The 27,928-nt window shown below is 38.5% G+C and overlaps 2 protein-coding genes, 2 long non-coding RNA genes and 1 pseudogene across 9 annotated transcripts in view; 3 read left to right on the plus strand and 2 right to left on the minus strand.

The window, feature by feature from the left end:
- LOC146469801 (uncharacterized) overlaps positions 1 to 27,928 on the minus strand; it is a 91,463-nt gene that overhangs the window by 20,205 nt on the left and 43,330 nt on the right. The gene's annotated exons all lie outside the window — the stretch shown is intronic.
- Positions 744 to 1,740, plus strand: LOC146469803 (opsin-VA-like). Its single transcript, XM_085122826.1, has one exon. It carries the CDS (start codon positions 824 to 826, stop codon positions 1,673 to 1,675), a length of 852 nt encoding a protein of 283 aa, XP_084978952.1. The 5' UTR covers positions 744 to 823; the 3' UTR covers positions 1,676 to 1,740.
- Positions 5,038 to 10,186, plus strand: LOC146469804 (uncharacterized; annotated as a pseudogene). The gene is made up of 6 exons (XR_014867150.1): positions 5,038 to 6,596; positions 7,750 to 7,885; positions 8,132 to 8,322; positions 8,679 to 8,823; positions 8,986 to 9,045; positions 9,206 to 10,186. The product of XR_014867150.1 is annotated as an uncharacterized LOC146469804 (transcript).
- On the plus strand, positions 11,544 to 23,474 carry LOC146469805 (uncharacterized). Of its 5 annotated transcripts, XR_014867147.1 has the most exons (6): positions 11,544 to 12,724; positions 13,119 to 13,148; positions 15,112 to 15,542; positions 18,529 to 18,586; positions 18,818 to 18,865; positions 21,658 to 23,474. It is a non-coding gene; the product is annotated as an uncharacterized LOC146469805 (long non-coding RNA). The 5 variants fall into 5 exon arrangements; XR_014867145.1 differs by lacking the exon at positions 18,529 to 18,586; XR_014867146.1 differs by lacking the exons at positions 13,119 to 13,148; positions 18,529 to 18,586.
- LOC146469806 (uncharacterized) lies at positions 21,837 to 27,840 on the minus strand. Its single transcript, XM_085122812.1, has 4 exons — positions 27,400 to 27,840; positions 23,820 to 24,450; positions 23,223 to 23,321; positions 21,837 to 21,853 (listed from the first exon to the last, which is right to left on the minus strand). Exons 1-4 carry the CDS (start codon positions 27,481 to 27,483, stop codon positions 21,837 to 21,839), a joined length of 831 nt encoding a protein of 276 aa, XP_084978938.1. The 5' UTR covers positions 27,484 to 27,840.

Consider the following 27,928-nt stretch of genomic DNA (forward strand, 5'->3'; position numbering starts at 1 on the left):
GAAAGATAATTCGAAACCGACGTTTCGGCAATGCTGCCTTCTTCAGGGTACAAAACTATATCGTTGAACGAACTTTTCAACGGTATAGTTTTGTACCCTGAAGAAAGCAGCATTGCCGAAACGTCGGTTTCGAATTATCTTTCAGCGTCTATTTTATAACTTTTGAATTCACATTTACAAGGAGAAAACGAAACAACAGAATTTAACCAAAAAGCCCATCTGATCAGTTTGCTCTATAGAAGAGGGGACAGAATTGAGTCAACGAAGTGTGTGCCCTTGCTAGCATTCATCATTGGTTTATCTTGCACATTTCATACCCGCGACCCGAATGAAATACTGATGAAATGTATTGTCGCATTTTGCCCTATACGCGTTTTCTGCAGGAAAAGAACCCAGCTTAGATATTGTTTGTCTTTCAAAGACTATATTTGGTTGATACACCCCTTTAAAACGATCGACAAATGACAACTTTATCTGAATATGTTCTTCAAATTTGTGTCTCAAAAGCAATCAATAGTAATAATAAGGTTGGGAATCGTGGTACAGTAATTAAGTGAGAGCCAGCGGCTTTTTGTATTAAACGGCCGGGTGACGACGACCAAAAACTACTACCGTACTTGTATAGCAACGTATATATAATATATATTTCAACAAAAACTTTGTGCTTTATCGGTCTTTATCCTTCTATAGTTCTGATGCAATTTCTTTGATTCGATTTCATCCACAGATGGTTAATTCTTCGAATCAGCAAAACGGAACACAAAATGAAACAAGTGTCCTGGACATCTCTTCATCTGAGTGCATTGCCTGGTTTACAGTATTTATGACCGAGTCTGTTGCTATAGTAATAGTTAATTTCCTTACAATTATTGTTTTTATTAAAACCCGTGGTCTTCGTAAGCGCTCCATGTACCTGGTGATCAACCTGGCAGTTGCAGATATGTTCGTTGGAGGATATGTGGGAGCGTGGAATTTCTTTAACACCGGAGTTAGTTGTAACTTTTGGCAGTACAACTTTTCTTATTTTGGACTCTGGCAATATGTAATATATGCCTTGTACTTCACGTTTATGTCAACCTCTATAACAAACCTCGCTGCTATTTCTTTGGAACGGTTGCACGCCACGTTTCGTCCATTCAAGCATCGCCTCATCAAAAAGTGGACATTTGGAGGAGCTGTTGCACTCATTTGGGTTACAGCTGGACTATATTCAATTGCATACCAAGTTATTTTGAAACTGAACCTATTCAGCTATTGGATTGTATTTTTCGCTTCTTTCATTTCTATTTGCCTATTTCTTATCTTTGTTTCCTATGTGTCCATTGCTGTTAAAATTAATTGTGGAGCCCGCCCTCAGCATCATGGTGCAGCAAGCAGAGAGCAAAAACTGACCAAGACATTGTTCATTATAACTGTGGTATCATTAATGTTGTTCCTGCCATTTGTTTTTAGGTCTTATTTTATCAAGCTTCATCTTTCTAGTTTTGCTTCCCTTTCTTTTTCAACGCGTTTTCATTTATTGCATGCCTTTTTATTTTTATATTACGCAAACTCAATTGTTAATCCAATATTATACGCGTTTAGAATGCCAGAGTTCAAAAGAGCTCTGGTTTCACTTTTGCGTTGTAGATCCCAGCCCGCAGCAGTTCAGGAGTTCCCTCTTGGTGTCATGTAAGCCGCCGCAAAGCTATACCTGGGCCACAGCAGACCACATTACTGACAATTAAAGGAACGTTGCTGTAAATGACACTGAGATGGCAATACAACTACTCGGTGAGCTTTATTGGTCCTGCGCTGGAATTCGAACGCATCTACTTTTGAAATTGAAATTCTGGCGAAGGCCAAAAACGGTGAATTGTTGAAGAGTTGAGTAAATGATGATGATGGTGATGGTTCGAAAATGTTTTCCAGAACACAGCTAAAAAATGAATCGAGCTTAGAAGGATGAGAAGTCTTGTGAAAATCGATCTGACGAAGAGCGTTGATAACGAGAAAATTATAATGAGTGGTAGAGGCGCCAAAAACCTTAAGTACAAGCAAAGGCGACTAAAATATGCAGCGCCAGGGGAATGTGTGATAAGCATAATTAGCAAAAAAAATCTAAAGTAAAACGAATGTTTACGTTTGAATCCTACAGTTGCCAGTGCCTAGGCAACCGAACCAGTTGCCTAGGCTACTGACCTTCCAAGTTCGGCTTATTATAGATATTTAAGGCATTTGGCAAAACATACCGTAAAACTTAAAACACATAAGGAAATATTTCGACTATCGGCAGTTATGGTGCGTCTGTGTATGAGATCGAGTAGAAAATTCCACGGTCTTGTTTTCAGAATGATTTCACTGAAGATACGCCTTAAAATCTGGAGATTACAGACATCAATCTGGAGACCGGGAGATCTGGAGTCTCCCGGATTATCCGGGAGAGTTGACAGCCCTGGAAGTACTTGAATTGTGTTTCTTATTTGTTTACGTTTCAGCCATTATTAGAAGAGCAAATTCCGAGGAAATTTAGATAGGAAAACATTTGGAAAACATTTGTGTCCTTATGGCTCAGGGTGTGAAAGCAAAACTAGCTTTTGTCCGTTAAATTATTGCGCCAAAAATAAGAAAAGAAATGTTATCGGTTAACAGCCTTAGCTTAACAAGTGTGCAACAAACTGAACGTATCTAAACAGTGCGTACTAACCTGAGGTTCGGTTTTTTTTATTCACCAAAAGTGCAAACGTATCGTTCCCCATCCGAGAGGAGGTATCCAGGCATATCGGTGTCGGGGAGGTGCGAATATCTTTCTTTCTTTTGTTTTGTTTTTTTTTTTGAAAGCTCACTGACTTAATTGTTTGGATTAAGCAATTTCGAGTTTAGTTTTAACCTGATAGACTTGTTTTGGGTTTAACAACTAGACTCAGTCCTTTGAACGTCGAGAAAAATTTGGGCACCTTCCTTGAGCAATGTATAGCAGTTTCATTTTCCAGAAAAAGGAAACAACTGTATCTCGTGTTGCCGGAAAACTCTTAAATATCCAGGAAGCCAGAATATTCTGACGAATCAGTTAAAACAGAATTAAGAATATTCATCTGTCTGGCGTAGTTTATTGTTGAATAAATAGTAAATGAAATTAGTGAATCTATGAAACAGTCTATTATAACTGAAAGTGAACAAATTAACTAATTATAGAAAGAGTAGCTTCTTTGCTTCATGTAGATCCAATGAAAACAAGTATCAACTGAAATTCACTTTTTTTCCTATAGTCGTAATTTTTACTCATTACTGAAGGGTGCAATGTATTATAGCATACGATATCAATTTCCAGATATCAATAAATTAAGTAGTACAAAACGTGAATACCTCCATATTTCAATAAATAATATAGTGAGACGACGAAGTCAATCTCCCCTTGCCTTAGCTCACTTGTTAGATCAATAGGAATTCCGTCCATTGTGACTCAGTTTTAAATTACTTAGCTAGGTCTAGTCCGTTAATTACTATAATAATATTGTGTTTTTGTTTAGCTTTGTGCTTTTGCAAAAATGTAAGAGTTTATTGTCATGTAAATAAATCTTGATGCTGGTACTCTCAGCTAGCTAGTTAGATCATTATTCAGTCCATTGTGACTCATAAATGATATTTAGTTTTAGCTTGTTTCCTTTATCCAAATGCTGATGCTTTGTTTAGCTTTATGCTTTTGCAAAACTGTAACGGTGTGTTCGATTGACCCTATTCCGAAATAGGAATACATACAATGATGACAAGAAATCCCTCCCTGACAGAAGGTTTAGGGAGTTGCTGGAGTACGGAGACGGCTCTTAAATTCTCATGTGTCAGCGATAGTTTGCAAAATTGGCCTCCCAAATTTCTTAAAAAGAGAAATTTAACAGCTGTTCCGCCTATACTTATTCCGGAATAAGGTCAATCGAAGGCAACCTAAGAGTTTATGGACATGTAAATAAAGTTTGTTGCTGTTGCTATTGTTTACGTTGTCGATTTACGAGCTAATAAGAGTACCTTTCACCCTTGGCTAACAAACCAGACCGAATTTCAAGATAATAACTTTGGATTATTTTCGGATTTTCGGGATTGTTTTCGTTTTCTACCCCCCTCCCCCCCCCCCCCCCCCCCCCACCTTTCTCCTCCCTATTTATCTCAGAGACTATCCATGCTGTAGATAATTCGCTATGCAGCGGATTAAATGTACTCCAACCGATACATTTTTTTTCAGTGGGTAAAGTTGTCTGCTCATTCAACAACTGGGGGTAGGTTTCATTGTCATATCTTTTAACAGGTTTAGATCGAGTTTTCTGGCTTTAGAAGACGATAAAAATCCCGGTGTAGATAACACACCCGACTCCAAGAAAATGGACTGAAAACTGACATTGCTTGCAATGAAGGGATATGCACTATCCTTACCACAATCTATAATTTGTAATGACGTAAAAGATCTCTATAGTCGCCCCTTTCCTTTTTAATTCCCTTTGCTCTCTAATATGCCCTCCCTTTCCCCTCCCCACCCCCGTTTGGAAGTCTGATGTCTAAATAAATATCCTTTCCCTCTATTAAACGGATTACAAATTAAAACTGATGAAAATAAAATTTTGTTCACATCATTGAAGTTAATTTTCACCTCGCCTTTATTTCCATGATAGATTATTATAAACAAATTCAACACTGCCGTCCTTTCATTTCGCTAATTATCCTTTCCCCTTTGTACGTCTAGATCTGTCATCAATAAGCGGACATCTTTCGTTGTCGAACGCGTACGCTACAAAATTCCAAAGCCTCAAGATGTTAAATTCATAAGCTTCCTCAAACAAACAGAAGAGATGGATCCCTTAAATATCTCTACACTGTCACCTTTAATTTAAAAGGGAAGCTCTTCTTGCAGTGCACCCTTTAAGTTCCCTCCTCCTCTAATAATTCCCCTTTTGGAGGTATTAGATACTTAAAATACAAAAGCAGATCATAGTATTTAAAAAAAACAAGATATTTAATTTAAAAATAAACCTGTTCATTAATATTTCCGCCATCAGTCGTCACACACCCGTATCTCGGGTTCTAAATGGGTTAAAGCCTACTCTTCTAAATTTAGAACAACGGGTACCGTCTGTTCTAAATTATCTTTTGTGCCAGCTTACATGACAATTACTGCCATTGTGAGGAAGCTTACCAATCAGCATTTAGATATGAAAATGGGCAAAATTAATCCAAAATGGCGGACAGAAAAAATATTTGTAATTATGTTTGGTGTTTGAATTCAACTCTTTGCTCTCCTTTGGAGCACCTAATGCTGAGAACCCATTTAGCGCTTACAGCAGAGAAGCCCAGGACGAGAGTTTTGGCCTTTTACCTAAAACACTTTAGCGGCTAGTTGGAAATGGTCTGACGAAGCGTACTAAACTACGATATGTTTGTGCACGAATTGAATCTTGCTCACCTCGATAAGCTTAACATTTTGAGGGCTTTCGCGGTGGTTCCGTGTCTTTATATGTTTATAACTACAGGAAAATAATCATTAGAATAGCCTTTAATTTCAATATTTATGTCTGTGTGTGTGCCGCTGTTTGAGCAGAGGGGGGGGGGGGGGGGGGGAGGTCATTGGGTCATTTAGTTCTGGGTATATGCCGCCAACCTCTCATACTCCTTGCCCCATTATTGTCTATTTTCTGGCCCATTATACACCACATGTTAGTTACTTTTGGGCAAGACCCTTTCTATAAGACCAGAATAAAATGGGAGCCGTTTCTTAAATATGAAAACAGCATCGCCAAATATAGGTTCGATTTACGTCTCTCTCTCGAGTCTGGTCCGCCTTTCTCATTTTCCGAGTTATCAAGCCTACGCTAAATACGGTAAGATCCCAAGATTCTAGTTTTATATTACTAGTAGCTGAAATATATAAAAAATGCCTGAAGATGCAAACATTGCATTAAATCCAGACGGGTGGGGATGGGTGGGGGGGGGGGGGGGGTGGTATTATTGGGTAAGGGTGTGCAGCTGGGACTCTGATACTTCACCCTATACCAGACATATTCAGCTGTGTTTTTTGGGCCTATTCTAGACTACAACTAGATGCGAAAAGGTCCCGCTATTGAAATTGTCATGCCAGTCAAATAATTACACATGACTCATGTAAAGTAATGTGTAAACCCGAACTCAAGATTTGCAAAGCCACCAATTAAAGTATGGAATCACTGTATTTTGCTTTTGCGAGATTTATCAGAGAAAAACAAACTCTTGTCCTCAGTTGATGTAATTTTATTCTTTAATTCCTTTCTTTTACGTAATCGGAAATGAGACATTGCCACTCCGGAAATTTTGAAATAGCTTTACTTCAAACTCGCGATCAAGTTGAAACAGTTCAAACATAATCTGACCTCGATTGAAATATCGTCTGCCTTTTTATTTCGGTGATTCTCATTTAAACATGGCAAGTCAAAAGAGTAAGCCGCGCGCTCAAACCTACAATATGTTGACCGACATTCAAAAGAATATTCTTAAACAACATTATGATGGTGGAATGATTGGTACTGCATGGCCGCCAGTATGATCAAATGATTACCCGTGCAGCTGAAGAAACTCGTCTTCCAAGGAATAAGGTTGAGGTAAGCTTACAAGTCATTGCTCTTGTTCCCCTATTTAAACAGCGTAATCAGGGCAAATCTTTCTTCTTAGTTACCACTAGGGCGAGAAGTAAGTTATTTCTGTAGTGTATTTAGGAGACTTAATGAGAATACCGGGTACATACCTCGTTGGAATGAAATTTTGCGACAGAAATAACCATGAGTATCGGTTGAAGTGTAACTTGTATATTATAAATGAAAGCTATAGTGCTTTTTTTTTTTTAATTTGGTATTTTGGCATCGATAAAGTACAAAGTTTCCTTTGTTGTAAGTACGATTGTGCAATATCCTCGTGTGTGTCACGCTGAATTTGAACTCACGTGCTGTCACGTAAGAAACCTTTTTTTACAGTCAGTATAGAACTGCGGCTTTCTAGGTAGAATATAGGAAATCTTGCACCTGAAGTCGGTGTTCTATCGCTTTGTCCCTGGAATTCACCACAAAAAAATTACAGGGTGTACCTTACCTATAATAATTATATAATAATTACCTATACAAAATTGCACTTTATTTGAAACGAGGATTTCGGAGCTTCGGAACCGGGGCATTTATGCGGGGACGGGCCGGAGATTTCTCCTTTCCTTTTTAGTCGAAGTATGGAAAAGTAATAATTTCTTGCCATGTTTTGTTTCCTTTAATTTATGTAGTGGGTTTCTTGTCTCCTTTTCTTTTCGTTTGTAACCTTTTTGCTCTGCAGGTTGTACCTAACGGTTTAAATGATTTAATGTCCATATTCCCCGTGTTTTAACGAGATTGTTGGAAGTAGAAGAAAATTTAGCTGTGGACAATAAAGGCAATAGAGTGTTTTTTTCCTGGAACTGTTGGTCTTATAAAAATAGAAAGCTTGAGATCCTCGTCAAAAAATGTTACAATGCAAGTATTTAATTCAAAAAGAAGGAGAGGGGATTACATGGTCCTTCTCCCTAATTAATGACATACCTTTGTTGTGCCATTTGATATAATCGTTAGGATAATATTAGGAAAAAGTCAATATGTAAACCTGGCTTTGTTTTGAAATCGTTTTTTTTTCTTTTGTTTAATATTCCCATATCGCCTTATTTTCGCCACTTTTACATTACTCGAGTAAAAAGTGTTAATATTAAATTGACATGCTTTTTAATCTTATGAATTTCAGAAATGGATAGGCAATGAACGTTCAAAGAGGAGGCAAAGTGGTGCAACTGAACAGCCGAACAAGAAAATCAAGCTACCCCCTATGCAAAGAGGCCCCAACCCATACAATATTTTTTGTGCTGAAATATTCAGAACTGGTAATGTAAAGAGTGATTTAACAGTTTAGCTATTAAACACCTTCGTATATAAAGTTTGATACTGCATACAGGCAATGTTAGATTAGACGTTCTCATTGAAAAACATATGAGCTGGATTACTTCAGATCGTATCCATGTTTGCATGGTAAATATATGTTGAATCTCTTACCTTAAAGTAAAATTTACCTTACCATTCATTTAAGGTAAATTTTACTTCATAGCCTTACTTAATATTTCTTTTTCAAGAGGAGTGTCGAGGGTTGAAAATGGAAGAAAGAAATCGCTTTGCAGCTTCAAAATGGAGGGCCCTGTCACAGGACGAAAAAAAGAAGTATGATGACGTGGCTAAAAACTACAGGCAACCTGATGTTTCTAAGTTGTCGCAAGATGAAATAGAGAGACTTATTACCAGACATCGAAGGCAGTTACTGGCCGAGGTACAACCAACTAACCAACTAACCTGAGATCATTCTCTCTTAAAAACAATATGCCTCTGCCTACCAACCTACCTACCTACCTACCTACTTACCTACTTACTTACTTACTTACTTACTTACTTACTTACTTACTTACTTACTTACTTACTTAGTGACTGACTGACTGACTGACTGACTGTCTGACTGACTGACTGACTGACTGACTTACTTACCTACTTATTTACTTACCCTCCTCCTATATGTTTGCTTTTGAAAACGTGATAGGAAATTTACAGTAAAATGTGGCACAATGACTAGATTTTACACGCGTATATGAAATCTTTTTTTTTTAAAACATTTTTTTGCATTGATTGTAGGTTATGCTACTTGAAGATCTTGGATGTCACAGTGCACTGATGTTTTTAGATGCCGATGGAGAGTTATTTAATTTTGGATCGGACGAAGGAGTTGCTTTTTTGAGCACAAACTCTGACGTTGTTGCAAAATTTAGACAGCATTTCCGTGAGTATTCTGATAAACGATGACGTGTTTTCATAATAAAAAGCTTAATAGAAAGCAGTGCTAAATCTTGTTATTAATCAAGTTGGCTTATAATGTTTCCTTTTACTCTGTTGTAAATCCCAGACCATTGACATTATACTGTCTCTTTCAATTGTTGTTTAGATTTGCATTGCAAGAAGTACAATTACCGCCACGTACAGGACTTATTTAACAAAAAATACAGTAAGTTGTAACATAATGGATCACCAACTGGTCATGCAATACTTTGAAAAGGATATCCATGTATATAGATGCAAATGATGCACTGGCACTTTTTAAGCCAAGTAAATCTTGGCACTTTTTTGGTGGTTTGTATTTATTTTTTATTGTTTTCTCTTCAAAGGTGAAGCGGTTGGAAAGCCTGGTTCGCGTGTGCCTTACCAAAGAGGGAACTTTACAGTGGAAGGCCTTCCAGAGGGAGTGACTTTTAAAAAGCCTTACTGCTATGGGGCAAAGCAATGCAAATCAATATTAGAGGCAGCTGATTCCATTACCTTCGAAATTCAAATTGAAACTGGCGCCAAACAAAGTAACGACAACAATAACCAGGCCAACAGCCAACCAGAAGCATCTTTAGCAGTCCCAGATATGATGATACGGAGCACTTTGCTAAAGGTTGCCAGTGATGTGGACGTTGGGGAGATATTGTCGGGTAGTAAACGTTTGTCAGAATCTGACATCAATGTTGAGGACTGCACCTTGACCCAAGATGAGCGTCTTACTCTATACACGAAATGCAGAGATTTCTGCGACCAAGAGTCATGGGCAGCAGTTGGGCACAACACAAAGGACTTTAGCGGAAATGCTAAGGACCTCATCTTCCCTCTATACACCGAGGCAGACGATGAGGACTTTTGGTTATTCTATTGTCCCAACCAGACTCTGTCTCATGTGGAAGCTGCACGACCCACAACTAAATTAAAGGGATACTGGCTAGACCTCAAAGCGGATTCAGGGGACAAATATGCAATTTTGCCAGCATTAGAAGAAATAAAAGTAATATCGATCGTTAAAAATGCCCATGATGGGCCCTTGTATTATGAAAAATCGTTAGATGTAAATTCAAATGGTGATCCAGTCTTTGAGCTTCCAGATATATTTAAAAACTGCATTAGAGCTACCCTCCAAAACTATGGTCTTTTGAAGAGGTAGCGGAAACGTTAATGGTCCTAACATACGTATTTATTATGACCAATATGTTATGTTTGTGAATTGGAGTTGATATGAATTCTTAAAGAAAGAGTATTGACTAAATTTTCTCTAATTACTCAATCAAAAAGTTGCAAACTAATAAGTTATAGTTGTCTTATTACACTGTACCGATCATGGTTTCACCTATTCGGGCAATTTTCAGGTGTCATTTCATATTTTACTTGGCATATTATTTTGTACAAGGTTTTTTAGTCGTTATTGTAAAGTGCCATATTTTAAAATAAGAAATTGTTTCCCAATTGTTATTTTTTGGTAATTGAATTTGCTTTCACTCAATTTCATCAAAACAAATAATGATTTTATGTAGTCACCAATGCGCACGGGTGACAAAATCGTATTTCGACATTGAATCAGTCACATTTTGTATATCATCATCATCATCATCATCATCATCATCATCATCATCATCAATCTTTATTTACCCTCGGATTGTAGATAATTATCATAATTGATTTTCCTACTTACTTGCTTTTTGGTTAATTACTTAGATATCCCTTGCAACAAAAGCCTGGTAAAAAGACTGGTAAGCCTGGTGAAGTCTGGTTCAACCAGGCTTACCAAGCTTTTGGTTTGAACTCAAGTCTGGTTAAGAGTCTGGTATGCCTGGTTTTACCAGACTTGCCTGGTTAGCTTGGTCAAAAGTTACCTAAAAAGCCTGGTAAAGCTGGTTTCGGCGCGCAAACTAGAACCTGAAAAGCCAGGTAACCTTGGTTTTACCAGGCTTTCAGGGTGAGTGTGGTTAAAACACCGTACCTGAAAAGCAGGGTTAGACGGGTTTTCCCAGACTTTCAGGGTAAGTGTGGTGGGAAAGCATAACCTGGAAAGCCAGGTTGGCCTGGTTTCCCCAGGCTTTCAGGTTAGGTTTCAGGTTGGCAAATATTACCTGGAAAGCAAGGTTTAGCCTGGTTTTCTCAGTAAAAGGGTGCATACTCAGCTGTAGTAGGAAAACAAACTAGAAAAACAGAGTAACCTACGCTGTAGCTTATCCAGGCGTTTTTTCACGTTTGCTTTGGCTATGGTTTTACTTTAGTACATGTACGTTATGTGATTGGGTAGCAAAATGTGCGCAAATTTCTCAACCAATCAGAAACAAAATCATAAATCACAGTAATAACAAAATTCCCATTCAAGTTCAGGTAGATTGTAACAACTTTTATTGCAAACTCTTGTGCAATTTCTTACACTTTGCTTGGAATTTAAAATGGAGAATGTACATGCTGAGAAGATAAATTCTTGACAGCTACAACCATAAACTTTGTAAAGAAATTGATGTACAACTTTCTGAGAAAAAAATCCTTTTCACACCAATGCCTCATTGGTGTCAGGAAATAATACATGTATCATAAATGATCTGATGTTTACTTCATTGAAATTACACATGTTGTATCATACAACTCTTATCTGATTTTGATGTCAATGATTGCTCTGTTTCTGCTGCTTGGAAATTTATTTTTCTTCTTCCGGAATGGACCTGGAAAGAAGGTGAGGAAATACATGTGTAAATATTAATTTAAAGTTACACAATTATTCAGTGGCTCTTAGAGGATGGGAGAGCCTACAAAAAATGTTTAAAACGCATTAAAATACAACTGTAGTTACTTGCACCTTCATTTTCATGATCTCAAACTTTATGGCATTTGAGCATGATTACAAACTGCATAATGCACAAAATTTGGTTCAAAGTTTTTTTTTTACGGTATTTCTTTCTCCAAGGTTCGATGCTTCATAACTTGCAATTCACAACAAAGTTGAATACAATGTTCTAACAATACAGTGTATAATGATAGGTACATGTACATGTATTTTCAATCACTAAAATAAATTGTAACAAGGCGGATAAGGACTTGTTACCCACCCCAATGGTTAAAATGCCTGTTTTGCCTACATATACATATTGCTAACAAGAAAGAAAGATTTTCTCCACCAACAATGTCAATAGTTGTCAAGCAAAACAAGGAAAACAGTTAAATAAATATTAATTAAATTGACATTAAAATTATAACTGAACTGGTCTGCACTGAAAAGGAGCCATCTGATTGGCTCCCTGAGTGGTGCAAATTTGTCTATACACACCGATAAGATGGGCCACTTATGGTACAATGTATGTTTGAAAGGAACAAAGTGTTTCAATTTTGACAAAAATGTTCTATCTATTCTAAGCTTATGAAAAACAAACTGTTGAAACTGTCATGTCACAGTATTATTACAACATAAAAGCAAAATATTTCATCATCCAGACAAAGAACATAAACAAGTTCTGCGCAGACTTGAAAGCAACAACTTGACCAATACAATCATTTTCCCAGAACAGACCTCATGCTAGCTTTAGTTTTGTGACTATGCTTCTTACACCACATAAATGTACTGTAGGTTTGCTTTGGCCCATTAAATGTGTGATATTTCTTTTAGCCAATGTAGAACAACTCAAGAATTACTGTGTATTAACTCCTGCCAGCATACTGCACTCAGTTTGTCTATGTTGACACTGAATGTCAGTGTAGGGGCCAATTCATTAAACATTGCCAAAGTAAATTTCTGAATTACCCCACTACAGTATGTCTCTTGGTTGACAGGGAAACAACTGACCAGAACATCACCACATGTGAAACCCAGCACTCAGATGACTGTGTCTCGTGAATGAGGTTTACCGGTAAGTTACATTGTACATTGAATTTACATGCATATGGGGTTATTGATTTTGTGTCACCAACTGTGTGTCAAGAGGGTGAAGAAACAGACCTCGAATTCACATACAGTACAATAACTTGCGTTGAAGTTATTGAGCTACAATCCATTCCTTTATGCAAAGTGCAATACAGTAGATGGTACAAGTTTTGGCCCGGAGGGTATACATCGGGTATGCTTCATGTAAAAGTCCTTTTAAAGTGTGTACGTACATGTATACATTCAAGAATTCATTTCAATATATACAATCAAGGACAGCTTCACTTACGTTGAAGTTACAAAGTGGCAAGAGAAGGGGGCACTCATAAAATTATTAATACCCATGACTCAACATAGCAAATGTTTTCTCTCTGTGACAGAGCCATAACCAGACTTTTAGGAAAGGTGAGGTGAGCATTGAAAGTGAAAAAGACTTGAGCTTCAAGGGGGAATTTGGGGGTACACGTATGCTCCCCCAGAAAAGAGTGAAATGCAGAAGCTCTGGAATGCTATTTTGAGCTCTTCTTCATGGATACAATGTTCAAAAAAATATTCTTGTTCAAATGTGAAATAGCAACTTTTTGGTTTCTTGCAAGTCAACATTATTATTTTGGCATTGCTCCTGGCATGGCCCCTATGGGACAAGTGTCATGAGGAGATAGTTTACTTTATAAATGGTGTAAGGCCTGCGTGTCTTAGACTTTCTTTACACGTATATTGGCTGCTTTTCCTCACCATTTCTTGACTAATTTAGTTTCCTGTGTACATTCATAGCTCAAAGGTCATATCTTTGTAATGCGTTCTGCACATGGCTTTTGCCTAATCTCTATATTTTGTAAATTTACTTATTGTTTTGCCTGTTTTGTGACTATGCTTCTTACATCACATACATGTAGGTTTGGTTTGGCCCATTAAATATCTTTCAGCCAATGTACATGAAGAGCCTTTCTTGTAAGCTGAGAATGATGAATTATTCCAGAAAGTGACACAGGCACACACTGTACTCAGAAAAAAGAAACCTGAGTGCTCCTATCAGGAGTCCAACCTACATGTAAGACCTTCCGATTATTAGTTTGGATGCTCTACCACTGAGCTACAGGAGACTCGTGGGAGCTGAGGCCATGACACTACGTGTAGGTTCATGGGACAAACATCCTGCATGCTGCTAGGATTTCAATATCGAACGTGTTATCTTGGAATACACTGCCTTGCTTTGTTTGTTTCACAGGAGTTTAACACCTTGCCATCCTTTTACCATAAAATTATGCTAGTCACTGACTGTGCTTTGAGTATGCATGATATGAACAGGCAGGACAAAACTTTAGATTATCCTTTGAAGATCTCATCCCTCTCCGGGATGAGTTGCTCTTAATGCAATGATCTCATGATTCTTGCAGGATAAGAAGCATAGTGGCAAAACAAACTGAATTATGGTAGACATTAAATTCAAAATAAAGAGAAAGCCAAAGCCACAGAATTCATAGGAAAGAAATGACCTTTGCACTCCTATAAATTTGAAACAAGTGAACACAGGGCTTTGTTCAGTCAGTATCAAATCCTCTCCGTACATTGTATAATGGTAAGTGCACTTTAAGTGTACACAAAAAAGTTAATTAGTCAGAAGGCAGAGAGTAACCATCCCACCAGAGAAATCAGAAGCTTTGGCTGTTATTTAACATGCATAACAAAGCAAATTGTGACTTTACCAGGGCCAGTTTTGGATGTCTGCAAACTCACCATTCAGTCGCATTGGATGAATTTGTGATGACTCTCACTTGTAATTTTGAACAAATTGCCCTCTGGAATCAGTGGATTTTTACCTTAGCTTGATATGCTTATGAGGGTTAATCTCGGGGATTAAGCTTTGAGGATGCAATCTAAAATGCTTATTGGGGAACTGATTACTTTTCAACTTCAATGTGCATGTAATAGTAGTTTTTCTACTTCGAAAGGCAAGGCAAGTGCCTCGTCTTGCTCATGTTAGCTAGGCCCTGCCTAAATGTAAACATATAATTTGTATTATATCAGTATGAGACATCAGCGAACTGGCTTAGCCGTTAGTTGCCTGGCCGTTGGAGAAACAACTCGTAGGCGCGAAACGACCCGTTACCGTTTTGCTTTTACATGTAAGCTTATATAGAGTTACAGCCGGCCTCACAGAGGAAATAAAGATTTGTGACCTGTTTCTCGTGGAGTCAAAACGTCAAACTTGCTTAAATGCCGAATATTGCATTGAGGGCAGAAATCAGTTAAGTTTGAGCTTACAAGTACATGTATATTTCAAACAAAATGGCCGCCAAAGCAAAGTTATATTACATCGTGTACAGCTGATTTCATACAATTAAAGATCACTACTGCATCTTACCTTTATAGCGTCATTTGGACCACATCTCCTCGGAATCCTGAAGCTGAAATTAAGCTGCTCAGAGTTTCCACAGCAATCATTCACAGACAACTACATTCCGACGAATCGAGATCGATATTATTTTTGTTTACGCCAGCGCTACCAGCGGCCAGCAGATGTAAGAGTCACATGACTTGAGGAGGCGCGGTCCCACGGCTGGAGCAACAGGCGGTCATTTTGAAGAAAGAGGTACCAGTTACTGGTTTGTAACCGTTTTCTCGGCAAACGAACTCGCTCTGATCGTGTGCAAAAATAACCTATATGGTAACGGATAATCGGATGAAAATATAGACTATTTTTGCTAACGATAACAAAGGTCAAGGCTTTATCGTGCTCGAACATGACTGTGAAACGATCATTTGTGGTAAGCGGAGCGATCAAAGGACGTGGTGATTTCAAGGTCAGTAACATATCGATATGCTTCTTCCCTTCTTGGCTGGTTACATTTCATGACGTTTCCATTTATTACAGAGTATTATCACCTTCTTAACATACGTTACATACATCTTATGCACTAGTCAATTGAAACCCCCACCCCCCCGGACCCGGGACAGATAGGGGGATAATAGGGGCATATAAGCACTTTTGATCAGAGATCTGTCCCCTGGGGGTGGTAGATAAGATGTGTTTTGCTTCTTTATAGTGTCCCCACCTCGGGGAATCAGGGAGATTTGACTGTGGTTGACTGGTACCGAAGTTCTTCGCGAAGTCAATCGACTGCACGTTGTCATTTTCGCGCCATCCATATTGGCTGATTATTGGCGAAATGCTTCGCAAAATTTGGTTTAAAGACAATTCAAAAGAAAGAAGAAAATTCATTCCAGCTCTACGGAAAACTCTGCCTACAAACCCATGGTGCAGCCATGGGTACAAAAATGGCAGTCGCCTTTGCGGAGATTTTAAAAACGGAGATTTTAAAACCGCTCATTTGGAAACGACATATAGACGACATATTTTCCCTCTGGACTTTAAGGAGAGGAGATGATGCAGTTCATTGAGCAAGCAAACAAACACCATCCCACAATTAAATTTACGGCTGAAATTTCAGAAACAGAAACATTTCTTGATACAAACATTTATAAAGGTGAAAGATTCAGAAGCAATTCAGTTCTTGATGTGCGTACGCACTTCAAACCTACTGAAACATTTCAATATACGCACTTCTCTTCGTGCCACCCACCAGGAGTCAAAAAAGGCTTCATCAAGGGCGAAGCACTGAGACTTCTCAGAACAAACTCTTCTAAAAACATATTTGAAGAGTAAATTCAAAGTCCTAAATCACGTCTACAGGAAAGAGGTTGTCTCGAGAACTTAAACTTAAAACAAATCCTCATGAAAGCCTGGCATTTAATGGAGCAACAACCATGGCTCAAAGAAATCTACAAAGACCTTCCCCTCATATGTTACACTGAGAGGGCGGTCAGTCAAAGATATACCCGTGAGAGCTAAATTATAAAAAAGGCTTAAACACGCGCTAATCCTGGCTGTCCTATAGAGTGGTTCCATTTTGAATGCATGGGACTTGTGGATGCACCAAGTCGAAAGCGGCTTTACGCTAAATGTGCTGTTTAACATTTTCAAAGGAAAGCTACCACTGTTCAGAAATGCTCTGTTGTAATGTGAAATTCACATTCTTGCAAAATTGAATAATCCACAACAAGTTTTGTTAAGATGTATTAAAAGAAAACTATTGCCTTATTAAACAATACTTTGCTCCTGATTAATTCAGTGTGAACGGTTTCTTTTGTCTTGTTTTGTTTGGTTTGGGGTTTTTTGTAACCCCTTGTCAATTTGTTCCCAGGGGGAGGGGAATTTGATCTCAAGACTTTCCCCAGGGGCTGGAGGTTTTGGTATGATTTGATTAGGGCCTTTGTCAAATCCCCCTACCTGTCCCGGGTCCGGGGGGGTGGGGGTTTCAATTGACTAGTGCATTATTTCGTGAAATCTCGAAGTGAATAAGGAACAGAGGCCATTTCATTTGTTTAACTTCAGTCGATTGCGGCATGTCTTGTATCGATCGGTTAAAAATTAATGGGCTTGGAAGGCCCGAAGGAAACCACATCAGCCAACTTTTCACCGGATTTTCGACAAAATGTACTTTTTTTTTTTCTGTAGTACGTTAACTTCATTTTAGAGGAGGCTCGATTGCAACTCAATCGAGCCCTTTTCCGGCGCATGTTTCTCATTTTGATCTCAAAAGTAATTTCTGTGCTAAAATGCCATAGTGCTCATAACACAGAAGTGACCTTTGAGACTGCATGGCTTAAAACAGGGCTCTATTTCAAACAAGATACTACTATGCGCAATGTAATCTGGTCACAGAAGACTTAAACAAAAGGTGGCAAACATGACGCTTAGTTTGCATGTACTGTAGTTTTTTAGGTCGAACCTGTATTACACTGCACTGCACTGTCACCCTCTGGCGGTCAATTGTCAAAATCCAAAATTTCTTTCCTTTATAACTGTAACATTTTGACCTTTTTTAAATGGTCACCTCTTTTAAGTGGTAGTGGTCATCCTTTACTAAATCCCAACAAGCTGTTTTTATACTGTGTTGACCTGTTTTAAACTGTCACTTAATAAAAGGAATCCACTCCAATATTGCAACAAATGGCATTCCAGGCAATTGAATTTGTTGCAACCTACCTGAATGCTGGCTATAGCATCTTGGCATTAATGTTTTATTAAACCATTTTTAAACTCATCACCAATAGATGAGCTTGGGAGTTGGTGCCTTTGAAGTTGGTGGAGCCGGGCAATGCTCTAGCATGAGGAGGAGGTATCCATGGCAACCCTGCGAGCGGCCCCCACCAAGCACCGTCACACTGAACAGTTCAGTGGAATACTTACCAACCCAATACTTACCTAGCCCCCACCGAGAGGGAGGGATGGGATGGGAAAAAACAAAGCACAAACTGGCACGCAAACAGCAAGCAATTGAGACAACACTTTGCGAAGAACTGCAAGTAAGCAACTGCGTATAAAAGTCACGAGGTGCCCCTGCTAGAGACATCGGGCTACCCCTAATATAGTTGGGGAAAACAGCTGACCAGCATTGCTTCGAGGTTAACTTTGCCTCAATTACATTTAGCCACATCTATACCATGTTTTTATTTGTCAAAGCATTTTATTGCTGCAGTTTTTTTCTGAGCAACCAAGCGATTTGTACATGGGTGGGGTAGATGTGGGATGGTATAAGAAAAAGCAAGACATGGCTGTACAGTGTAAATTTTGTGAGGGGATTCGTGTGGCCTGATTTTTACTGGGTCTTTTTGGACTCATACAATGTATGATTCCCAGAAGTAATAATTATTGTTTATGTTTCATGTTCAGTCTAAAGCAGTTGGTTGAGATTTACTGTAGGTGACTTATGCCTATTGCTCTAGGTTGCACTGACTGTAATGCTGGCAAAATTAAGTGTCTGTGCTTGACACTGATTTGCAGGTGATTTCGTGCCATCAACAGTGTTATAATATGAACATTTCACATACAGTCTGTAAAGTCTGGTAAACTGCTAAACCCACTACATGTACATGCAAAATGCAACCCGATAAAACTCAGCCTCACAGATTGTGTATTGCTTTGTATATTATTCTTTGTACATGGAAGTTTGCGGTCACATGTACATGTACTTAACCTGACTAACAATAAAAATGTTTGTAATTATTTTTACAGATTACCATCTTCATGCATTCCCATGTTGGGAACACCATTCTTGATCAGGTACAATACATGCAAGCTATATTTCAGTGTAAATGAAGTCATGTTGTGGTTTAATTTTGTTTGAAATACATGTACACTGTAGTTTAAAGCAGTTTAATTCTAATAGTGTAATTGTTCCAGCTCAGTCAACATTAGGTTTTTGTTTAATTTCCTGCCAATTTGAGTTTCCTGGACTCACGGGCCAGTTTTTCAAATTAAGTAATGTTCAAGGTCCATTGCTGAACTGCGGAAATTTTTGAAAGTATGAATACACTGTAGTGTATTTTGTTTTTCCTGGCGCAGTCATTTACATACATTTATCCCATGCCATAGAGAATACAGCCAATCAGAAAGTTAGAAACCCATTGCATATTTTGTGGTATGCAACCGAAAAAATCCTGGTGTTCCTCGCAGCCTAAAAATTTTCTCCACCAAAAGATTGATTGAAGAGCCTACATGTATGACAACTCAAAATTTTCATTCAGAAAAAATTACTGCCAACACTGAGTAAAACATGGAAGAAGAATACCCCAGTTTTGACCTTAATTTTGAATTCCTGGAACCAGACATGAAACAGGAAAGTTACAGTGCATATCAGAAATAAGCGAACCAAAATATGCGCCTAAATTGCATGTAATGCCCATATGCATATATACGCATACGCGTATTGACATGTCGTTAAATGAGTGGCATGGGATAAATTAGTGTAGTTATGCAGTGCTTTCTCGTGGTACATGTAAATCAAGTCACTCATAGGATAGTTCACGGTATACCACTCGAAAGCATTGCATAACCAGCATGTAATAATGGGAACTGACTTACAGTACATGTACAGTGTTACATGTACATATTAATCACTAAAATGATATACATGTAGCAGTTCTTGAACTGACTGCAGTGTGCACTGTACATGTACTGTAGGTGTGAATGCTCTATTACAGTATACCAATCTTCATCAATTCATCAAAAAATAATTTCTATTTGGTAAGCCTGAGTGAACGGGTATTGTTGCCCGCTTCTGTTCATTTACCCGGTCTCCCCTTGAAAGCTGCATCTGAGTAATAACCACAGAAATTCTGTAATGTCATGATGTAATTTCTACATATACCAGGATCTGGGTGGTTAATCTGATTGGTTGAAGAAAATTTCCAAAAGGAACTTGCCCATCGCTTTTTGTTGTCGTGTGTCGAACTGCTAGAAAAATATAATTTGAAGATAAGAATATTATTTTGAATTGTCCTCCAATCTACAGTGTACTAAGTGAAAGGTTTTTTACCATTTTAAGGTGTGTCAATGTTTGAGTTCGAAAAAAGCCTGCAGGGAACTTGCCAGCAATATTTCTTGTAGTCCTTCTAGTTTGTCAACCAAATTGCTAGTTTCCAACAATGCAGTGTACAAATTAAAAAAAATTAAGATTCTGTTTCTTCCTGTTTTCTTGTTTGTGGAGATGATACTAATTGTCTTGTTGGTGTTGAACTATGCCGTAAACACCATGCCAAGAGCAAATTATCTTTATTCAAAAATAAAGACTGACTCATTGAACTGACCAAAACCTTTAATTCAGTAAACAAGAGGGTATTTTACTGATTCCAATCTTTGGAGTTTAATTGTTTTAGCAGCCATTTAGTGGCAAGGCTCAACATACATTTGTAAAGATGTGGCTGATTTTCTTTTGGTGATCTTGAAAACTGACATGATGGTTATAATTATTGATTCTGTGGTGCCTGATCTGCCATACTGGCCTTTTTAATTTTCTGCTCTTGTGGAGCAACCGCTGCAACGTCTGTAATTGATCTTTCCTTGAGACACACTACATGTATAAATCATTTTCTTGAAACTATAAAAAACATAGCCCGTGAACAGGTTCCCAAGTGGGGTATAGGGCGAAGACAAAAATGGTCCTTGGAGAGGGAGTAATAAAGAAGGGGAGTGAGCTTCTGGACATTCTTGTCATGCCATGGAAAAAAAGCAGCTGAATTCTACTGGAAGTTGATGGTCAAAGGCTGTCAAATCATACTTTCTGTAAACTTGGAGCTTTACAAGGTTAATGGTTTTGAAACCTCTCTTTAGCCATTGGCAGTCAGTAGTTTTACTTTATGTCTCATTTCTTTGCCAATTACTACAAAATTTCACAGCTTTGAACTGTTGTGATACCATTCAAAAGAATGGGAGCTATTCTCTGCTACACTGTAGGCATGTGATACTGAAGAAGGGCTATAACGTTTTGACTGCTTGCATGTCGAAAAAAAGGTTTCATATGTAGCTTTTCTCTGCTAGGCATGTAATATTGATAAAGGGCTTTAAGGTTTTGACTGCACCTGTAGCTACATGTACATGTACATGCTTTCTCTGCTAGGCATGTAATATTAATAAGGACTTTAGTGGTTTGTCTGCTTGCTACATGTAGTTTTGCTTTGAATAGTGTCCTTTAATGGTTTTCAATTTAGTGCTGAAAACCTGAGAGTGTATTATTACTCTGACCATTCACAACAGACATAGACAGCATTTGGTTTGGCTTCCCATTGTTGAAGAATAATAATAATTGTCAGTGATGTGAACTTTGCCACCAAATCATAGAGCACAGCTGGTGTAAAGCAAAACCAAGGCAAACATGAAATTGCTTTGGACACTCAATTGAAAACTGCTGAAAAAATATTGCCTGTATTCATATGTCACTTGTCACTAGGACCAAAGAGCACAACCTGTGGGTGCATCAAGCCAAAAACAAACTCTGAACCCTCCACAATCCATACTGTACATGTATAAAGTACATGTAATCTCAGAAGTTAAACTCTCTTGTTTATTATTACTAGATACTCCATGGTACAGGTACATGAACAAGGCAAATGGAAGTTGAAGTGAAAAGGCAGGTGAAAAAGAGCACCACAAGCAGATAAGTCAATCCTGTATAATGAAATGTTAAAGGGACACAGTCACCTTTGTGACCACGCTGACCTGGACACTAGTTTTGTCCTTTTGAAAAGCGTCTACCTTAACTGCCTGCGTCGACTAAAATAACAAGAGAAATCAATCAAAAACATTGGAGAGCAAATCACCATGATATACATGTATATTTGGAAAATCGCATTTTCTCAACCTGACGAAAGGTTCGTGCGGAGAGAATCTTCATAAATGATTCGAACTTCGCGTCATGACTGCATGGTTTGGAGCTCTGACGAGGACAAGCTTCGGTACACAGTCGATTATCTCCTCGACAAGGACAACCTGTAGTAGAGCCTTGTTTTTTTTACGGGTTAAGCAAGCGTTCTTGCAATGACATGGCTTTGGTTCCTAAATTTAGATAGTGGAGAAGCTGTCGAAACGAAATTATAAAAGCAAAATATATGATTGAAAGCAGAAATAAAGCTTACCGGTCGTTTCACTACAAAGTAGTTTCGTTACACTGCAGTTCAGTTGATTCGCTACATTTTAAAATTGACATATTCTGTAATATTTGAACTCAACTTGCTTGTCATGCAAAAACGTAGAAACAGCTACATGTAAGATAATTTTTCACACAACTGGATACCGAAATAACAATTAAATGATTCTTTGGCTTTAGAGGTATTCATTGACTTTTTGCTTTCCCTAGACAAGTCCATCAGTAAATTATTCCATGATATCAAAGAAATGAGTGTCCTAATAATCACTATAATAATTTTGACTGGCAAATACTTCGACTCGACAAGATTTGACTGTTTAGATTTTTCAAGGGATGCGTTTCTCAGCGCGAGGGTGTGCGATGAAGCGTGATTTGAAAATCAGTTAAGAAATGGTATCTAATGCGCATGTGCACCAGGTGACTGTATCCCTTTAATACATGTAATTAGGATAGTTCCTAAAAGGTGATTACATTTGGTAGTTTCACATCTGATCTAAGATATCAGAGACTGATCGTGAAGTAATTCTAATTTATTGGTCACGACCAGCACAATTTGAACAGTTTAATGAACTAATTTGTGCTGGACAAATTCCATGCTTTTGATAAAATTATATTATTTTAGAATCTACAGCTGCTGAAAGAAAACAAATTCAAATTTGCCATCAAACCAAATGTAGAATTGTTTATCTTTGTTACCCATAAACCTGTTAGTATACCAGAGTTTTCCAGGCTTTCTCAACATTGCATTAAAGCCTGGAAATCCTGGTTCTTGCAGGGTCAAGTCTGGTTAAACTCTGGTAACCCTGGTTATTCTAAAACCTGGGTTAACCAGGTTTTTGCAGGACCAGGGTTACCAGACTTACCTAGAAAACCAGGGTTAACCAGGCTTTTTTCACATAGGGTTCAAGCCTGGTAAGACTGGTTCATGGAAACTCTAGAGCCTGGTTAAACCCTGGTAACCCTGGTTATTTATGGAACCCGGGTTGCCGGACTTACCAGGGTTACCAGGGTTAGCCCGGTTGACCAAGACGTCTGGGAGCCTGGTTATACCCTGGTAACCCTGGTTATTTGCAAGACCAGGGTTACCAGACTTACCTGGAATACCAGGGTTAACCAGACTTTTTGCACATAGGGTTCAAGCCTGGTAAGTCTGGTTCACGAACCAGGATACCCCGGTTTTTTTACCAGGCTTGAACCAGGGTATAACCCTGGTTTTACCAGGCTTTTGTTGCCAGGGAATGTTTACAGAATTTCTCAAATTTCTCAAAAGTTAAAGTTGCTCTATTGGGATTGAGCACCTCTTTGCAGCTTCGTCGCATGTCTTGCACCAAAAGAAATCGTCGCATACGTGGTACCGAATCCCCCAGTTTTTGCAAATTTGGCAATCAAAATGTGCCTCATTGCAAGGCCTGCGACAAAATGTATAGAATGACCTGGGAAGCTTGCCACAAGAGCATGTCTTTAAAGTACAAGATATACATTTGTCCTTTCCGTAAGGATAATATCTCGCAAATCTATAGTAGCCATAAATTTTTGGAATAAAGTTTGTATTTACAATATAATTACAGTATTCAATGTTCAACTTATTTTTACTTAAGTAATTTAGCAATATGACAGGGTCTTTCTTGCCACTCTTTATTGCCTGATGGGTGGCGAGAACCATATATAAATTTGTGTTATGTACGCAAAAGCGAAGAAACTCTTCTTCGCTGTATGGAACTTTCACATTTAAGGGACTTCCTGGAGGGGATTCGTCACTATCTATGCTATCTTCTTTCTTTGCAGCGGGTATAAGCTTTCGGCTATTCAGGCTTTGTTTCCCCTCATCTGTAGCGACCATTGGGGTAATTTCCTTTAACAAAGAATTTAATCCTCCGGCGGGGACATCTGAGTTTTCCACAATCGGCGTTATTTGAAATCTTTTCTTTCCTTTCAGTTTTTTAAGTCTTTGTATATACTCATCCCACGTATTTACTTTGTGTGCCTTTTTGAGGTGTGGCCGAAGCAAAAGTGTTTTCCCGCAAAGCCCACATTCCTCTTTTTGATGATAACGCATATGAGCTGCTTCTCTCGTGGGCACGCTAGGAAGGGCACTGTGCTTCTGTTGTGTTACTTGAGGATGAGCCCTGACCAGGTGTTTGTCGAGCCGTTTAAAAAACTGTCCCCTTTTTTTACAATTTGCCACCTTGCAAATTCCTCCAGTTGACTTGCATTTTATCTTAACCTAGTGGTAATAAAAAAAAAAAAAAAATAGGTTTCTTCTTCCAGTAAGAATCTAATTTTTCGTGTATAACAAGATGCCTGCTACACTGGCATTACGCGTGATGCTGGGGCTGATTCATTTATTCCAACTGTATGCTTCACCGATTGATAAATCTATCCTTGCTAATGGAATAGTTTGAGTCACGACGATCGCGTTACGTTGTTTCCCTTGTATTACGTGACCTAGACTTTCACTGGAAATTTTTGAATAACATAAGCTTCTCAATGACCTCTTTTCAGTCTCGCGTCGTGGTCTAAGACTGTCAAACAAAGCACAATTCCTTCGCCAGGAACTCACCAATTTCCTCCGTTTTAAATGTCGGGTGCTTCTTAGAAGTTATTCTTTCGATTCACCGCTTCAAAATGGTGAAATTTCCGTTTGAAAACGGCACACTAGAGTCCAGAACATGTTATAAACAATATGGCGCGACAATTTAATGCAATTTTAATGAAGAAATCAAATGATGCGTTGACGTCACACAGGTAAGGGTGAGTGGGTCCCCTCCCTCGCGATATAAGCGACAAAAAAGGATTTTGATTGGCCTTCTTTTGTTGAAGACAATCAGGACAATACATCCTGAGTAGGAGAGGGGATAGTTTAATGAATAAATTAATGTACACATTTGTAGCTACGAGGAAGAAAAAAAACAAGATGCCTGCTATACTGGCATTACGCGAGATGCTGGGGCTGATTCATTTATTCCAACTGTATGCTTCGCCGATTGATAAAACTATCCTTGCTAATGGAATAGTTTGAGTCACGACGATCGCGTTACGTTGTTTTCTCTTGTGTTACGCTACTCAGGGTTTCAAGGGAAATTGCGGGAATTCCATTGCGATAACGTAAGCTTCTCAATGACCTCTTTTCAGTCTCGCGTCGTGGTCTAAGACTGTCAAACAAAGCACGATTCCTTCGCCAGGAATTTACCAATTTCCACCGTTTTAAATGTCGGGTGCTTCTTAGAAGTTATTCTTTCGATTTGCAGCTTCAAAATGGTGAAATTTCCGTTTGAAAACGGCACACTAGAGTCCAGAACATGTTATAAACAATATGGCGCGACAATTTAATGCAATTTTAATGAAGAAATCAAATGATGCGTTGACGTCACACAGGTAAGGGTGAGTGGGTCCCCTCCCTCGCGATATAAGCGACAAAAAAGGATTTTGATTGGCCTTCTTTTGTTGAAGACAATCAGGACAATACATCCTGAGTAGGAGAGGGGATAGTTTAATGAATAAATTAATGTACACATTTGTAGCTACGAGGAAGAAAAAAAACAAGATGCCTGCTATACTGGCATTACGCGAGATGCTGGGGCTGATTCATTTATTCCAACTGTATGCTTCGCCGATTGATAAAACTATCCTTGCTAATGGAATAGTTTGAGTCACGACGATCGCGTTACGTTGTTTTCTCTTGTGTTACGCTACTCAGGGTTTCAAGGGAAATTGCGGGAATTCCATTGCGATAACGTAAGCTTCTCAATGACCTCTTTTCAGTCTCGCGTCGTGGTCTAAGACTGTCAAACAAAGCACGATTCCTTCGCCAGGAATTTACCAATTTCCACCGTTTTAAATGTCGGGTGCTTCTTAGAAGTTATTCTTTCGATTTACCGCTTCAAAATGGTGAAATTTCCGTTTGAAAACGGCACACTAGAGTCCAGAACATGTTATAAACAATATGGCGCGACAATTTAATGCAATTTTAATGAAGAAATCAAATGATGCGTTGACGTCACACAGGTAGGGGTGAGTGGGTCCCCTCCCTCGCGATGTAAGCGACAAGAATGGATTTTGATTGGCCTGCTTCTGTTGAAGACAATCAGAACAATACACCCCGAGTAGGAGAGGGGTGAGTTTAATGAATAAATTAATGTACCGATTTGTGACTACGAGGAAGAAAAAAAAAAAACAAGATGCCTGCTATACTGGCATTACGCGTGATGCTGGGGCTGATTCATTTATTCCAACTGTATGCTTCGCCGATTGATAAAACTATCCTTGCTAATGGAATAGTTTGAGTCACGACGATCGCGTTACGTTGTTTTCCGTGTGTTACGCGACTCAGACTATCAGCGGAAATTTGTCAAATTCCATTACGATAACGTAAGGTTCTCAATGACCTCTTTTCTGTCTCGCGTCGTGGCCTAAGACTGTCAAACAAAGCACGATTCCTTCACTAAGAACTCACCAATTTCCACCGTTTTACGTGTCGGGTGCTTCTTAGAAGTTATTCTTTCGATTTACCGCTTCAAAATGGTGAAATTTCCCTTTGAAAACGGCACACTTGAGTCCAGAACATGTTAAAACAATATGGCGCGACTTAATCCGTCTTTAATAAATATATCAAATGATGCATTGACGTCACACAGGTAAGGGTGAGTGGGTCCCCTCCCTCGCGATATAAGCGACAAGAATGGATTTTGATTGGCCTGCTGTTGTTGAAGACAATCAGAACAATACATCCCGAGTAGGAGAGGGGAGAGTTTAATGAATAAATTAATGTACCGATTTGTAGCTAGGAGGAAGAAAAAAAAAAAAGAAAAAAAAGAAATCGACCCGTTTTTAGACACGGTATGCCCCCTAAGGGCATCCCGCGTAAAAAAAAGAAATCGACCCGTTTTTAGACACGGTATGCCCCTTCAGGGCATCCCGCGTAACTAGTTGCCCTTGCGGCACAAAATCTCCTCCTTTTTGTATTAAGTCATCGTAACATAAGGTCAGCGAACAACGTGCTTTGTATTGCGTTACTTTTTGGTTTCTTTAAATAAACATGACTGTAGGACATTCCCGTGAACAGCGAAGGAACGAAGGAAAATTGCTTTTTTAAAAAAAATGGCGGTGAAATTTAAACTGGAATAAGCTCGACAATTAGAATACACGTCAAAAAAGTATAAGTAGGGTTTCTTACATTGTAGACGGTTTTGCGACAGCTCCTCTGTTGTCTTCTGTTAAAGCCATCATGCCGCTTGCCTTTCTTTGATACAGGCGCCATTTGGATTCTATGACACTTATAGGACAGACTCAACTGCGAATACCAAAGACGATCGCTTCTCTGCTTATGATGCTTCACTGAGAAAATCAAAATTACTACTATTGACACTATTTTTCGAGTACTTCTTGCTCGAATACATTAGCATGTGACAAATACTAGCATTTCGCAAGATGAAATTGCACTACCGGAAATACGTAAACCCACAATAGAAAGGTGGACTGATACACAGATTAATAAATTTATTTGTCCTTGCATGTTTTTTCCCACTTCTGCTTTACCAATTTTGGGTATTGCAAGAGAGAAAATTAAACATTTACTTAAAATTCTAGAAATTAAAAAGAACGTCATAAAACTGCAAGTTTTAAGTGATAAATATTAGAACATATTATGTTAACCGAAATTTATCCTTCTTCCCTTGGTGGCGGGGGTGGGGGTTCATTTGAAA

The sequence above is a fragment of the Pavona decussata genome, unplaced genomic scaffold (genome assembly GCF_977016875.1).
Source record: "Pavona decussata unplaced genomic scaffold, jaPavDecu1.1 SCAFFOLD_117, whole genome shotgun sequence".
Taxonomy (NCBI): Eukaryota; Metazoa; Cnidaria; class Anthozoa; order Scleractinia; family Agariciidae; genus Pavona; species Pavona decussata.

Coding starts and splice junctions, on each gene's coding strand:
- LOC146469803 (XM_085122826.1), top strand. CDS start 824: ATGACCGAGTCTGTTGCTATAGTAATAGTTAATTTCCTTACAATTATT.
- LOC146469806 (XM_085122812.1), bottom strand. CDS start 27,483: ATGGCGCCTGTATCAAAGAAAGGCAAGCGGCATGATGGCTTTAACAGA. Junction 24,451..27,399: donor GTCGCAAAACCGTCTACAAT/GTAAGAAACCCT, acceptor TATTACCACTAG/GTTAAGATAAAATGCAAGTC. Junction 23,322..23,819: donor CATATTGCTAAATTACTTAA/GTAAAAATAAGT, acceptor CTGGTATTCCAG/GTAAGTCTGGTAACCCTGGT.